The 16,830-nt window shown below is 39.9% G+C and overlaps 1 protein-coding gene and 1 non-coding gene across 13 annotated transcripts in view; both read right to left on the reverse strand.

The window, feature by feature from the left end:
• Positions 1 to 16,830, reverse strand: part of SLIT2 (slit guidance ligand 2) — a 455,778-nt gene that overhangs the window by 68,707 nt on the left and 370,241 nt on the right. For all 12 annotated transcript variants that reach the window (XM_073001077.2, XM_078394061.1, XM_073001083.2 and 9 more), the window contains 6 exons: positions 11,705 to 11,837; positions 7,975 to 8,043; positions 6,790 to 6,861; positions 6,621 to 6,692; positions 6,193 to 6,264; positions 5,037 to 5,200 (listed from right to left, as the gene is read on the reverse strand). In XM_073001077.2, coding sequence (XP_072857178.2) covers positions 5,037 to 5,200; positions 6,193 to 6,264; positions 6,621 to 6,692; positions 6,790 to 6,861; positions 7,975 to 8,043; positions 11,705 to 11,837 — 582 coding nt within the window. The remainder of the gene's footprint in view (positions 1 to 5,036; positions 5,201 to 6,192; positions 6,265 to 6,620; positions 6,693 to 6,789; positions 6,862 to 7,974; positions 8,044 to 11,704; positions 11,838 to 16,830) is intronic.
• On the reverse strand, positions 16,414 to 16,577 carry LOC140707940 (U1 spliceosomal RNA). The gene has a single exon (XR_012088069.1). It is a non-coding gene; the product is annotated as a U1 spliceosomal RNA (small nuclear RNA).

A 16,830-nucleotide genomic window follows, 5' to 3' on the forward strand; every position in this document is an offset into this window, starting at 1 on the left:
TTTGTTGCTGTGTGTGCACAGATGTTGTGTGAGCATGGTGTCCTCCTCCATCCCTCCTCCCCTGCAAACTCATCCATTCTTAACCAGCCGATCCCAATGTTCCAGAGCTTGCTTGCCATAATGAGGGGCCAGTCTAGGTGGATGTGGGATTCCATGGAGGGAGAACAGCATTATTTCTGGCCTGAAATAGTGGCCTTGGCCAGTATACTACAAGACTTTTTCTGCTATAGGTTTGCCTCCTTGTGAAAGAAGCAGCAGTATGCCCTAGCAACTCTGATGGACCCCAAATTTAACAAGTGGGCAATAGATACTAAGAGATACTGTTTCAAAGAGACATAATGTAGTAATGATGGGAGATTTCAATTATCCAGATATACGTATGTTGGGAGGCAAATTCTGCCAAGTATGGCCCTTCCAAGAAATTCCTGGCTTGTGTGGGCTGATAATTTTCTCTTACAAAAAGTGGAGAAAGAAACGAGAGGATTTGCTATCCTTGACTTAATTCTGACCAACAGAGATGACTTGGTGGGGGAGGTGGCAGTAAGGGGAACTCTAAGCAAGAGTGACCACCATGTCCTTCTAGAATTCTTGATTTCAAAGGAAATGAAAGCAAAGTGTCATAAAAAGCTCAGGGAGGACCTGAAAGCAAAAGGAGAGACATGTATAGGAAGAAGAGTACAGACAAATAGCAAGAAAATGCAGGAATGGCATTGAGAGGGCAAAAGCTGAGAAGGAGCTGAGGTTAGTTAGATTCACTAAAAGCAATAAAAAAGCATTCCTCAGGTATGTGAGTAGCAAAAGACAAACAAAAGACATAGTGGCACAGCTCTGCAATGGAGATGGATAAATGATAACAGAAGACAAAGAAAAAGCAGAGGTGCTCAATTCATATTTTAGTTCAGTCTTTTCCCATAAGACAAACTATGAACTTCCAAACAAATTGGAACTGCAAGTGGGGGGGGGGGAGACAGCACTGCAGCTGGAATTTGATAAATAAATAGTCAAGGAATACCTTACCACCTTGAATGAGTTCAGATCTCCAGGGCCGGATGAACTTCATCTGAGAGTACTGAAGGAAGAGGCTGAAAAACTCTCAGAACTGCTACCCATTATTTTCTTGAAATCATGGGAAACAGGTGAGGTGCCAGAGGACTGGAGGACGGCCAATGTTGTCCCTATCTTCAAAAAGGGCAAAAAAGAGGACCTTGGGAACTATAGGCCAGTTCTGGACACCACACTAGCAAACTGGAACAAGTGCAGAGGAGGGCAACAAGGATGATCAGGGGGCTGGAAACCAAGTCTTGTGAGGAAAGGCTGAAAGAACTGGGTATGTTTAACTTTGAGAAAAGAAGACTGAGGGGTGATATGATAACACTTTTCAATTATTTGAAAGGCTGTCATACAGAGGACAGGGATGATCTGTTCTCGATCATCCCAGGGTGCAAGACATGCAACAATGGGCTCAAGTTAAAGGAAGCCAGATTTTGGTTAGAGCAGTACAACAGTGGAACTAGTTACCTCTGGAGTTGGTGAGTACTGCAATACTGGAGGCATTCAAGAAAAACTTAGATACCGTAATCACCTGGCAGATATGCTTTGACTGTATTCCTGCACTGAGCAGGGGGTTGGACTTGATGGCCTTGTAGGCACCTTTCAAATTCACCTTTGTATGATTCTAGGGGGCAATGCCAGCCCACTTTCCATTGCATGTGACAGTCCAGCTAGTACTGGGGGGGGGTGTCACATAGAGCAGGAAAAACTACCAATGTTCATCACACCTCAAACAGCAGTATCAGCAGTTGTACTCTAGAATCCAAGTCCCTCATCCTGGCAGGAACAGAGCAAGTTTTCTGGGACACCGTCTTGACAAGTATGACAAATCTGTCTTCCAGAAATACCACCCCAGAGGAAGGAAACAGCAGAGAAGTATATGCAAGCCAAAAGAGACTGATCTCTCATCATACTGGGCTGAAAGGAGTGTTTGAGTAGTTCTGGCTAAGGTGGCAGTGGGACTGATCTATTCCCCACCAACTAGTATGCCCAGTGGGACGCTGTTCTCTTAGGCAGGGGACATTGTCAGTCCACACTGAAATAAATGACTATATAGCCTTCATATTGACTGTAATGAAGTTCTGGATGTCCAGAAATTCCATATTAAGGAACCATTGGACTACAATTCCAAATCTGAATTCAGAATCCTAATTTTGGTGCTAGTGCATATCCCTACTTACAAGTATAATGAAGAGATAGGATAGGAAAGAATGGCATCAGACTTGTGGTTCCTAAATAGACCTATAAAACTGTAACATATAGTGACATTTCTAGTTCAATAGGGTAAATAATTTATAATGGTAAAAGAACATAAGTATATTTCAGATGCCAAGAAATTCATATGCCATAGCATGTAATATAGGAAGACCCACAAAAGTATCCAAGCAAAGGAGGGAAAAACAACAATGACATGCATGTCCTTGGGGAAAAATTTGCTTAAGAAACATTTAGGGAAGGTCAGAAGGTCTCAAACAGAAATCCAATTCAGGGCGCTTTATGATCTTACCTGGTATAAGAAAACCACAAGGCCCTGGAATCTCTAGAAGCAGGGTGTGGATTGTGAAGGACAACAGTAAAGAAATAGTAAGTCTATTAGATTTCACAACCAAAAAGAAATATGGTACATGGAAACTGTATTGGGGTGGAAGAAATATGCTTTAAAACTCACAATATTTCTAATGAACAGTATGTGAGATCTAGGAAAGTACAGTGGTTATGGTGTTATCCTGAAACTTGGGAAATCCAAGTTCAAGTCCCCATAGAGCCATGAAAATCACTGGATGACCTTGGACCAGACATTCTGTCAGTCTGACCTCCTTGGAAAAAATGGTTACGAGCATATAGGAAGGAGGAGAGAACCATATACACTGCCTTCCATTCACTGGAAGAACATAAATGGAACTAAGAAATAATGCACATTTTTATTCACAACATAGGTATTAAGTTATTTAAAGTGGTAACTTTATTTTCAGTTATTTGTTGCTCTCCATTCTGTTCCTTGACAATAAGATTTTTCATTCTTAATTATGGTTTTGTATACACAGACAAAGCAAAGAGCGACCAACATTACATGATACTGTACATTTTTTCATGATTTTTGAAGAGTCACTCCCATAAATAGTGGAAGATATCTGTTTATCATATCACATGGCAAACCTCTCTTCAGTACTTTTTCTTTGATCGTAGTTTGATTTGCAAATCTGATTGTCAAAGTATAGCTTATGGGAGGGCAAACTGGTTATTTATACTGAGTCTGCACTCTCCTTAATGTTTAGTTTGATTTACAACAATTCAGCAGCTGTATTCATATTACTATGTCCTGCATTCCATTATCAACACACTGCATTATATTAAAAACATAAGTACTTGCAAGTATTCCTGTCTTTTTGTAGAATAATTCATTAACTTTTTTAAAAAAAGGTCGTGTAACAAAATGATTACAAAATAGCCAAGATTTGACAGCTGATGTGGTGTAGAGAATGGAGTGTCAGACCAGGGCTCAGGACTGCTAGATTCAGACCCCAGCTTGGAAGTTCAACATTTTATATATATATATATATATATATATATATATATATATATATATATATATATATATATATATATATATATATATATATATATATATATATATATATATATATATATATATATATATGTGTGTGTGTGTGTGTGTGTGTGTGTGTGTGTGTGTGTGTGTGTGTGTGAGAGAGAGAGAGAGAGAGAGAGAGAGAGAGAGAGAGAGAGAGAGAGAGAGAGAGATCAATAGAAAACCGCTCTTTGAACATCCTGTGTATTTTGAAAACCCTATCTTGACTGCCATACAGAAGAGTCAACTTGATGGTACAAAACAACAAAAGCAACAATCAGATTTGACAACACCAGCCAGCAGTCTGCAAAACAGGCACAACAAGGGAACCACTTCCATGGAAGTTCCATTTTCTCAAGGAGACTGACTAGTTTAATAAACATTGCTTCCTGATGTTTTTAAAAACTGAAAAGGATGTAACTGAGACCAAGTTCAAAAGAGCAGGCTAAGTCTAATGTGAGTCACAAGTAGAGAAGATAAATCAATATCTGTAAAAGTTACATTACTTGTATCAATGTATGTTACATTACTTGATAACAAGTCCCATTCATGTCACTGAGTTTACTGTAGCTGGGATGAACACTGTATTTTGCCAACTGAAACTCAGCCCATTCTGACCATGTGGAAAACCCTACTTCCATATTTTTTTTCTCAAGGGAACACCAGTGGTTCCCAGACTTCCCAGAAACATTAACCAGCATTACCAATAGTCATGACTTCTAGGAGTTGTGGTCCAAGAACATCCAAGGTCCCATGTTTGGAAACTTCTAGTGTATACTCTAAAAATTCAAAGGAAGGCTACAACCCTATACCTGTAAATACACTATAAATCAGGAGCATTCTACAGGGAATTGTAAGTGTTCACAGAGTATTGTTGAGTGTAGACTCCTTGGCAAACCTGCCACTGCACAACATATGAAATGGCCTAATCCATTTAGAGAGACTGCAGCATACATTAACAATGATTCTTGGGAAAACACTTCACCAAAATAGGCCAGGAATTATTTTGCCATTTGTTGGCACCAAAAAAAACTAGTTCTTCTTAATATTTTCCAGAAGATCTGTTTCTTTCAGCTGCACAGAATGGGAGCCCATGATGTCTTTAAAATAATGTTTAATGGCAAGGCTCCCTTGAAGCTGGGTGTGTGCGTGCATGCATTCCTGCTTCCCTGCATGCAGTTCTCTTCCTCCTCCATGCAGCAATCACATTAGGTTGCAGCTGTGACAGAACCCTGTGTGGCGGAATGGAGTCATGTGCGCATGCAGGGGGGGAAGTCATACGCAAGAGAGGTGGAGCAAAATTAGAGGTTATGTTGCTTAACAGAATGATTTTCTAGTCAACAGCTCAAAATATTAAAATACTTGAGCATGAAAATTGCTTTTAAAAGCCACGTACCTTGGCATAGAAATTTTTTAGAAGGAGTGGTGAGAAGCAGCTTGTCAGCCATTTCTCCGGGGCCCACACATCGAGCTATACCTGGCTCTTTGTATTCTGACTTCACCCAGTCAGACAGCCACTGCATGTTACAGTCACAATGAAGTGGATTTGCTCCAATGGCACTGCAGACCAAAAAAAACAAGGAACATCTATTTTATATGTTTTCATTTTCCTATAATCTCTGAGAAATTAAATTAATGGAAGACATAGCAGAAAATATCCCAAAGCTAAACCTGCTACTCCTACACTATTTTCTTAGAACGGTGCAGCAGAAGGAAGATTGACACTCTGGTCCCAACAGGTTCCATGGGAACCAGCAGAGAAGCACTTCCCTGAATAATTTGTTATGGGTATTTTATTTAGGAAGGAAATGTATGACTTCCAAAGCGTGTCCTCCTCATGGCATGATGGTAAGGGTCAATGGCGGGACAGAATCAGCAAACGTGTTATCTCTTCTTGTCCTCTCCAAGGTTCTCTATAAATTCATTTTTAAAATGATCCTCCCCCCCCCCAAAAAAAAACTCCAGGAAAACAAATTATCTTGGGGAGGCATGTGGGAGGAAAATATATAGCAAAGTAGGGCTGACCTTAAATTAATGTTCTAAGCAAGTAATAACATATCTGCCCTCTACCCCACTAGTGTATAGTTTTCTTCCTTAAAATGACTTTGTTTAGTGTCATAAGCATGCTTGTACATAAGAGATGTGCTGAGAAAGGACCTTATGTGATAAAGAATGAAGAGGGAAAGGAAACCAAAATCCTGCATTCTCTTACAGAAGAGGAAATCAAGGACCTGAAACTTTTCTGTGGAAATAAATAGTTAGATGACAGACCACCCTTTAATTAGACATATTTATTATCTTTCCTGCTTGGCCCATGAATGGAAAATGAGACAAAACCCTCTTACCTACATGTTCTCTGATGGTGAAGGAGGAATAAAATACAACTAGGTGAAAGATTAAAAAAGAATTGCACAACATACTTCTCATTAAGGAAACAAAATCTTGAGAGACGTCTCAATTCTACCATTATTTCTATGCATGCCCAAATACAATCTGCCCAACATGGCTTGCTCAGTTATATTATATCAGAGATATTTGGACTTGGTACTCACAGATGGGATAAAGATGAAAGATCATTAAAAGCACCTTCAGGAACAACAGAAATATCATTGCCATGTAAAGACCTACGTAAAGAAGAAACATTTATGTATTGGAAGGAGATGTGGAAATATTTCAACATTCAATGGTATCAAATTCCATTGATTTCCAAGCTTACTAATGGTGAATTAAATAACCTAATTCTCTCTACCAGCATTCAACTCTCTGGAATCCCTTGGAAATTAGGAGGAAGGCTAAGTGTAAGGCAAATTCTCCATACAATATCTTACAACCTCTAGCTCTAGTAGTACTGACAGAAGAATTTCTATTGCTACATTTTGCCATTCATGTTATAGAATGGCAAAGGAAAAAGCTGTGGCAGAGGACATAGCTAATCCTCTAAGAGACATACATACACAAATAACAGAGCCTGACTACTTACAGCAACCGAAGCGATTTCAAGCCATCAAATGTTCGTGCTGGAATACATCTGAGACGATTGTAACTGAGAATTCTGAAAATATAACAAGAGTAAACACACACACACACCCCTATGTATACACACATTAATACGTGATAAGCTTTTTCTTTTGCTACAAAGATCAACTTACAAGGTAAGCAGCTGAGTCATGTTGGTGAAGCTCTGGTTAGAAAGAGTGCTGATTCTGTTGTTACTTAAATCTCTACAAAAAAAGAAATACATATGTTTTAAGGTTATAGCACATATGTTGGAACACTGAAAACTACTATTGAATGTAGTATTATTAACAACTTATTCAAGCTATCATCATCTTCTATTGTTTTATGTAATATACATACTTAACATCTAACTTTTACAGGAGAAAACCAACAACACACATGCACAAAACAAAACAAATATGACAAAAAGGAAAAGTCCAAGCACTGAGTTCAATAGTAGCCCCAACCAGAAAAGACCTATGGAAATTAATGGGACTTGTTAAAAGTAATGTAAATTCCACTGATCTCAGTGTGTTTACTCTAGTTGGGACTGACATCAGATTTAGTCCCAAGAATGCCTGGGATTAGTGAACTAATTCCTAAAATCACCACCACACTACCAATACTTGCCTCTGTGAAATAAATGTATCAACTACATATGCATCATTCTCAATGTTACTCACCCACCTCTTTGAGACCTGTGTTCATTTTAATGCAAAAATCTGTGTTTGGCAAATTTACTTTCTAAACAACAAATGAGGATAAGACATGTGTAACATTAGAACTGATGTGTTGTTAAACTTGCCTATGCATATTTCTGAAAAAGACACCTTTAAAAAACATTAACTTATTCTGATTTTGTTTATACGAGATGCAATCTAGCACTTGTTTCCAGTGTGATACCTCCTGAAGCTTAACTTAGAAACTGCTTGAAATTATTTCCTTTTAAAAAAAGTTGCTGTTTTTCACTGTTCTCTCACTATAGCATTGTCTACTGCTGTGTAACCCTGATCAAAATAAACCATGCCAAATTTTCCTAACTGAATTTGCTTAAATGCTTTTATGGACTCCATCTATGTGACAAGCAACTATAGCCAGCATACTCCATCATTTGTTTTATAAAAGTCTGCATCTTTGTGAATGGATAATTTCTCTTTCCATACACAATAGTGATGTGCTGTGGTTAGAGAACTAAATGTAAATCATTTCTAAAATGTGCATTAAAGTTTAATTACTAGAACATTCAGTACACATCACGTTTTTCTTGAAACTATTTCATTTAATAGAGAACACGATTTTAAATAATAGCATAGAGAGATGTTCTGAAAACCACTCACATAAGAGTTAAATGCTTGTAGTTTGAAAGTTCTTTGGGAACAAGGGTAAACTGGTTTCCATCCAGGTAACTAAAAAAAGAAATAATGCGATATCATTTAAATGAAATTATTAATTCCTTCTATGACATCCACATTCAGAACTAAAGCAATAAAAAAGTCCATAAGTCTATTGACAATATATCAATCTATCTATTGGCAATGTGACGTTCACCTCTGTGAAGCACCTACTTTTTGTGCCCTCACAAAGGTTCCAGTCCTTGTTTCCCTCACTGCCACCAGTGGATTACCTCTATCCACAATATAAAAGATGTTTGTCCAAACACTTGTCTGGTAAATGCAAACAGAACTTATTTATTGAAGAGTAGCAAAGTTAATAATATTCACAGATGTTCTTCAGATGTACATTGTACACATGCAAATCATTCACAGGTTTCTCTATACATACTTTCTTCTTTCCATATAATTAATTACCACCTTCTCTATTTATCTTAGTCATCTTAGCTCTATTAATATCTGTTCCTTCTCTCTCTGACTCTAACTCATTGACTCTCTCCTGACTGACTCTTGACTCTGACTAACTTACTTCTCTCAGGCTCCGCCTTTTAACCTCTCTCAGCTCCGCCTCTCAGCAACATTAGCATACAACATGAATAATACATGACTTATTTTGCATAACAAGGGGTGAATGCTACAGAAAATATCTATTGTCATTATAGCTATAGTTTCATATAGTTTTCCTGTAGGATAATTTGGCAGCTAGGGAACAGATGTGATCAACCACTGGTTTAATAGCCAGATAGGCATTTGCACACTTGTTCAACAGAAATAATTTTACCATGTTGGTTGAAGATTTTCTACTTCCAACTTCCAAGTTCAAGTTTATTGTATTAGCTAAAAGCCATCACAATTGTTTAAAATACAAATCTGATCAAATAAAATCATGATAAAATCATGGACAAATAAAATAATAAAAGACCATATCTGGGAGTCCCCTGCACAATTGATCGTGATGGCTTTCAGGAAATTAGCTCGAATATTTCTGGCTGCTTTTGCAAACAGAGCTGTTCTGTATGTAACATAAGGGTCACAGTCCAAAAGTAACCTGACCACCTTTATCTGAGGGCTTTCCTCCTGTAGAGTAGCCAAAATGTTACCCATGAACTTTTCTCTGGGGTTTTGATAGAGTTGACAGTATAGTAAATAGTGGACAACATCCTCTATCTCACCTGCTCCGTAAATACATAGCCTTAGATGTTTAGGGACATTCATATACCTGCCGTCTAAGACAGCGGTTGGCATGGTTTGGAAGCGGAGTTCTGTGAATGCGGTTCTCAAAGAGGGAAAAGTAAATCCATGTAAGTAATGCACCATTGAGTGGTTTGTTTTCAGCAGACAGTACCAGTGAGAGAAATTTGAAGAGTGAATTAAGGCTAAGTCCTGGTCATTATCCAATTTGTAGAACTAGTCCCTCAACATTCTTTTAACCCCAGAAAAAGCAAAAATATCTGTGGAGAGGGATTTAGATTTTAGCAGGGTTTGCTCATCAGGCCCACAGTCCCCAAAGGACATTAGCTGCATATCAGCATTTCTTTCTAAAGTGTAGATATTCATTGGCTGAAATCCTTTTGCTTAGTATAAGTTGCACCAGAGCAGGCCCATTGAATGAGTAGGGATGTGGTGATGTAATGGCTCCGTAAGTTCCATTTGGAGTTGACTCACTAAATCTCCACTGATTCAACGTGCCTAGTCTAGTGCAACTTACTATGTAAACAGTAGGCAATTATTTCTTGGTGTGGGGAAAAAGATTGGATATCTTTATGTTTTATGATATATACTCTTGAAGTTTCCTTGATTCAGAAATGTCACTGGATTTCCAAACTGCCTCAAAAGTCAAGAGTACTGATAATTAGTGATGAACTCCCTGCCACTTATAGTCACTCCTCTACCAGGATAACATTGTGTCACCAGTCAAGACTCTGGTATGAATTCTTAGCAGTGGATAAGCTTGTCTTAAAGACAGTCTGGAGACCATAGACAAGAACAAGATGGGAGCATATCACACCCATTTTTAAGTCTCTATACTAGGGATGCAACAAGTATTTTAAAAATGTACTGTTCTCTGCAGTTTACCAAGCCTTTTCATGGTGAGGCATCCAACAGAACTTGCCACTCCATAAGTGAAGTTTCTCTTATGACAATTTTTAGAGGGTAGGGGTTGATTTTATTGGCATCTTCTGGGCACATCTGTTACTTTGTAAATCCTCAAAAATATCCAAAATACATATTGTCAGAATTTTAGTTATCTCTGTTGAAGTCTTGGCCAGGTAAACCAAAAGTTGAAGTACTATTTGTCAAAATTTTAAGATACATCAAAATATTCAGAGACAATTTATTTCACAAATCCACCAATACTAAGTAATATATTCATTAATTTACTTATTGCATTTGGAAAGCTTAATGGTAAGTTCTTTAGAAGTCAGCAAGGCCCCTGAAGTAGCTTAAACAAAACTCATTTTGAAATGGAAGATCCATTTTGAAATGGTTGGATAAAAAGACCTGCATTTATAGCCTTGACAATCAAACAAAGGTGAACTTCCCTGGGCAAGGAGTTCCAAAGCTGGGATATCACAATTGAAAAGCCTATACCACTAGTCATTGCTCATCCAGCCTCTGATAGGATGAGAATTGGAGAAGAGATTTGGAAGACACAGCTTGACATGTCCTTTTGGTATTTTGGCAGCAAGCTGATTGAGGCTTTAAAAAGTATATGTTCGGTATGGTGAAACTCAAGAGAGTCATCAAGAATGAGATATTTTCAAGTACTCATCCTATTTTTAGTGTCCCATACTAAAGAACCTATTTTAGCCTTGAAAGACAAGGCTTGATCTAAAGTGCTTTGTCTACAAATCTGATTCTACAAAGGGAGAAAGAGAAGAGACTGTATGCCTCCTTCCAGGTCTGCCACTCAGCAGCCTCTTTTCTTGGCTGAGCTTCAGTTTGGTGACTTTTATGTCGCAATTTTTAAAGAAATATTTTTTAAAAATCTTTAAATGCTTTATCAGATATTTTTTAAAATGTAAAATACAAATCAGTCAGGTTTCATAACAACAAGTGATATAAAGCTGTCTATAGTTTTGAAGAACAATTAAGGGGCAAATTACACATATTTGACAAAAGTTATGAAGAAAAATATATTTAGAAAACAGCACGCTTTGCTAATGTTAATGGAACAGGAGAATCATTCTGAAGAAGTTTCTGAATATATGCTGTTTGCCTAAACAAACTTCTGATTCAGTTAATCCCTTGGAGTTTTAAATTTTAATAGTTACTTTTCTGCATTATTCATATTTTCCTTAGTTTAAGGTATCCAGAAATAATTGCAGAAGAAGCAAAAAATATGAAAAATGTACAGAAGAAGTACCAAAGTGTGAAACAAGCTACTTGAAGTCCCCGCAATTACCAGAATATGTTCTAGAAAATATAGCTTGTCCAATAATTTTACTTACCAAGACCATTTCCCTCATTCTTGAAACAAACTTTATTGCTAGCACATTTGTACATGGGAAATATTTATTTATTTATTTATTTATTTATTTATTGTATTTATACCCCGCCTATCTAGTCATTTCGACCACTCGAAATATCCTTATGCTTACAACATAAAGGATAACAAGTTCAAGAAAAATTTATAACAATTAATTAATTAAATAAATAATATTGTACCACTTACAGTTCAGTTACATCTTTTGGGATGCCTTTGGGCAAAGTCTTCAAACCTTTGTTACTGCAACGAACAACAGTGTCTAGGCAGGTACATTCTGCAGGACAGCGGGAGAGTGGAGAGCAACTGTTCTCATCATTTCCTGGTTAATGAAAAGAGGCCATAACTGTAAACCTTGCTTAATGAAGAGCACTTAACTCACTTATCAGCAGCACGAAGTTTAATTCTCTTTCAGATATCTATGAATGTTCTGCTCACAAGTAATATTGGAAACAGCAAATAAAAGTTTGAAGCACTACACATGTGTTTTCAAAGACAAGCTTCCACTTCAGGTGTCTAAATTACTACCATTCACTTGATGTCACAGTTGCTGAAGAAATGGCATCACCTGAATGACCCAGGCTTACTGGCTAAAGGCATAACCTAGAGCGGAGGTTGTCAACCCCCGGTCTGTGGCCCAGTGGCAGTCCCCGACCGGCACCTGACCGGGCTGCAAAGACAGACCTCTCACCCCCACGCACACGCTCACCCCCACAAAAGCTGTTTGCGCTTGCGTGTGCTCTCATACACATGTGTGAATGGTGGTGCGGCACTTGTGCGAATATGCATGCTCTCATGCACATGCGCAAATGGTGGCACTGCCGTTCATGCATACACATGAGCGCACATGCACACACAAGCGCTGCACCACTGTTCATGCATGTGCATGAGCGTGGGGGGTGCCCCAACTTCCCCAGCTGGTCCGCAGACTGAAAAAGGTTGGGGACCGCTGACCTAGAGTACTGCTAGTCACTTTAAACAACCACCACCACCTTTCACAAACTACCTCTCATTTAAAACTACTTTTAAATGCCACTTCATTATAAACGGCATTTTCAATGTAATATTGAAACATATATTTGACATTATGTAGGCATCCTTCAGTCTTTTGAGATTATAGTAACCTGCTCTGAATAGAGGTCTTGTAACAGTGTCTAGTGTGGCTGTGAAAGCCAATTGCAGTGACAATCTCTTCCACACTGAAGACAAATACAACCTGTCCCCTGTCTAGCTCCCTGATTTTGCTGGTTTCGGGACTGCCTCTTTGCCTCTGCCTGCTGAACAAGTGTCTCTTAAAATTGGGAGAGGCCATGATGCACTGCCTGCCTCCAGGCTGAACGCTCAGATGTCAAAGTTTTCCATCTGTTGAGGTCCATTCCTAAGGCCTTCAGATCCTGCTTGCAGATATCCTTGTATTGCAGCTGTGGTCTCCCTCTGGGGAGCTTTCCATGCACTAATTCTCCATACAGGAGACCTTTTGGAATTTGACCGTCAGCCATTTTCACCTTATGCCTGACCCAACATAGATGTTGCTGTTTCAGTAATGTATACATATTAACAATTCCAACTCATTCTAGGACTACTCTATTTAGAACTATGTCCTGCCAAGCAATAACAAAAATGCATCAGAGACAACACTTAAGGAACATGTTCAATGTCCTCTCCTGCCGTGCACAAAGGTCCAGGACTCACTGCAGTACAGGAGTGTACTCAGGACACAGTTTCTATAGACCTGGATCATGGTATATGCTGTCAGCTTCTTATTAAGCCATACTCTCTTTGTGAGTCTAGAGAACATTGTAACTGCTTTGCCAATGCATTTATCCAGATCGACATCTAGAGGGAGAGTGTCAGAGATTGTTGAAGCAATGCACACGAAATCATGAACACCTTCAGTTCTTGTCTACAGATGGTAATAGAGGGAGGTGAGTTCACGCCCTAGCCCATGACTTATATTTCCTTCAGGCTCATTGTTAATCTGAAGTATTAGCAGGCCTTACTAAAACAATTTATAAGTTACTGGAGATCTTCAGCAGAATGGGCAACAACAGATGCATCATCAGCAAAGAGGAACACCAGCATGCATTTTAGCTGGACTTTGGTCTTTGCTCTCAATCTAGAGAGATTAAAGAGCTTTCCATCTGATCCAGTATGAAGATACGTAGACACCTTCTGTTACAGTTCCAAAAGTGTGCTTCAGCATGATAGCAAAAAAGATCCCAAACAAGGTTGGTGTGAGGACACAGCTGTGTTTCACTCCACTTCGGATGTCAAAGGGATCTGATGTTGAGCCATCAAAAACTACAGTGCCCTTCATTTCCTCATAAAAGGACCTGATGATGTTAAGGAGTCAAGGTGGACATCCAACCTTGGGTAGTATTTTAAAAAGGCCATCCCTGCTAACCAAATCAAAGGCCTTTGTAAGATCTATGAAGGCCACAAAGAGTAGCTGTCGTTCCCTGCATTTCTGCTGAGGGAAAATACCATGTCAGTGGTAGATCTATTAGGTCGGAATCCACACTGTGATTATGGATAGACTCTGTCTGCAAGCACCTGTAGTCTCTTCAGCACAACACGGGCCAGCAGCTTCCCTACAACACTGAAAAGACAGATGCCACAGTAATTATTGCAGTTGCCCCTGTCACCTTTGTTCCTATACAATGTGACAATGTTTGCCTCCTTCATGTCCTGTGGTACCCCACTTTCTCTCCAGCAAAGACAAAAAATTTCATACAACTCAGTGGTGATGATTTGTTTATAGCACTACAGCACTTTAACAGGGATATTATCCTTCTCAGGTACCTTGCTAGAGATGAGGGAATCCTAGGCCACTTTTATTTCTGCTAAACTTGGTTTGCTTTCCAACTCTTCCAAGAGACGCAGGCAATCGATGTTATTTAATGCCTGTTTGGTTACTGCATTTTCTCTGGAACATAACTCAGAATAGAGCTGCACCAAGCGTTCAATCTGCTGTGCTCAATCCTGGATGATCACACCTGTAGCAGACTTCAAAGGAGCAGATTTCTTCTGTATTGAACCTAAAGCCTGCTTGATACCATCATACATTCCCTTGATGTTACCTGTGTCTGCTGCTATCTGTATCTGAGAGTAGAGCTGAAACCAATAATCATTACAACATCTCCTGGCAGCCTGTTGGACTTTGCTATGAGCAACTTGAAGAGCCTGCAAGTTGTACTCACTAGGACAGGCTTTGTATGCTGCTAGAGATCTCCTCTTTTCCTCGATGGCTGGCATCATCTCCTCCAAATGGGCTTTGAACCAGAATGCCCCCTTTTTTGTCTTCTTGTCAAATGTGGGCAAGATGATGTTATAAACAACATTCTTTAAATGTTCCCATCATTCAGGTGCATTTGTATCAGCCGAGCCTGGAAAGGTTTCCTCAAGCACTTGGGCAAATTCCTCCACTTTTCTTTGATTGTGAGTCTTGCTCAAGTCAATATGTGGTCTTCCTTGTAAGAGTCCGCCACTGTCAAAGAACTACATTAAAAAAGACAATGTGATGGACAGAGGGGAGGATGGGTAGGATGTGTGGATTCACAGAGGACCACTAGATGAACCATGGTTACAGGTAGGTAACCTCTCTTCTTCATGGCCTCTGTGAATGCAAACAATTGGGTGACTGACAAGCTCACTTACCGGATGGTGGGATGTCACAGTAAAACTGCCAATACAGCTTTGTCAAAACAGCATCATTTTTGCCCAGACATCAATACGGTAATGTCTCATGGAAGTTGATGAAGTAGACCACGTAGGTGACTGCAGATGTGAGGAAGATATATTCCCCCCTGGAAGGCAGTAGAAGTTGACAGCACTCTGGTGGAATGAGCCTCAAAGTGTTCAGGCTGTGTTTTGCCTGCTCGCTTGTGGGCCAATGAAATGGTTTGAACAATCCAGCAAGAGATAGTTTGAGATGAAGCTGGAGCACCCTTATGGGGGCCATGAAAACATAGAAAAAGTCTTGGTGATTTTCTGAATGATTTAGTCCTATCAATGTAGAAGGTCAAGGAGCATCTTACATCAGGCATGTGGAGCATGTGCTCAATAGGTGTAGAAGGAGACAGAAAGTAGGTAGAATTAATGGCTGATTAAGGTGGAATTCAGAGAAAATTTTAGGTAAAAATGATGCATCAAAATAAAGGATGACCTTATCCAGATGGAATTGAAGGAAGGGTGGATCTGATCTGAGGGCTGCAAGTTTGCTAGCACACTTAGCAGATGTTATTGCTACAAGGAAGGATGCTTTCAGAGAAAGTAATTTGAGATTGGAAGTAGCCATTGGTTCAAAGGGTGGTCTAGTGAGTACGTTGAGGACAAGTGTAAAGACCACTGAGGAAGAGAATGTTGCCATGGGGGGTGTGAATATTTTGGAGTCCCTTGAGGAATTTCTTCAAAGTTGGGTGGGAAAAAAATCTAGCCAAACCAGAATGAGAAGGTTGGTGAGCTACAATAGCTGAAATGTAAACCTTCTAGGTAGAATGGGACAACCTGAGATGAAATAGATGAAGGATAAAGGTAAGTAAGGTCTTGCAGGTACCGTATTTTTTGCTCCATAAGACACAGTCCCCCCCCAAAAAAGTAGGGGGGAAGTATGTGTGTCTTATGGAGTGAATACTGTTAAAAAGGTTTCAGCCACCACCACCCAGAAGCTTCCCACCACCGTGCTGAGAGGCCTCTGAACCAGCACCAGAGGCTGCTTGCCGTGGCAGCCTCATTGGACCGCACCACTTTGCCATCTGCACTGCTGGCTTTCCAGGATCTGCCTCCTGGTGCCCACCTGGAAAGCCAGCAGGGCCAACAGGCCTATGGCAGCAAATTTAATGGCAGAGAGTGGTGAAAACAGCCAAGGACTGAAGTGGAAAGACTGATTCTAGAAAGACCAGGTGAAAACACAAACACAGTCCCCCACTACCACAAATTATGCAGTTGATTTTCCCACATTTGGGGAAATCACAGGGATCAGCACACCCAAAGTGCAATGAATGTGCCTCACCCTGGGAAAACCACTTTCATGATCATGGTATCTCACCTGCCAGGTTAGTATAAGTTGGAGTGGCCCCTGCACCTCCTGCCCCCTTCTGTGCCCTGCCCCCCAAGGCATGATGCCCTCCCCCGGCTGCAACTCCTGCTCAGAACAGGGCTGCACAGCCCCAGTCCTGCCAGAGGCCAAGAGAGCTCCTCAGTGCTTTGGGATGACCTGTGGGACCCCCATCAGGGGCCAGGTGTTCCTCCCACAATCCTCCAGTGCACAGATATTAGCATACCTAATGTGCGGGGAAGGCAGAGAAAGTGGGAAA

The sequence above is a fragment of the Pogona vitticeps genome, chromosome 5 (assembly GCF_051106095.1).
Source record: "Pogona vitticeps strain Pit_001003342236 chromosome 5, PviZW2.1, whole genome shotgun sequence".
In the NCBI taxonomy this organism is placed as follows: Eukaryota; Metazoa; Chordata; class Lepidosauria; order Squamata; family Agamidae; genus Pogona; species Pogona vitticeps.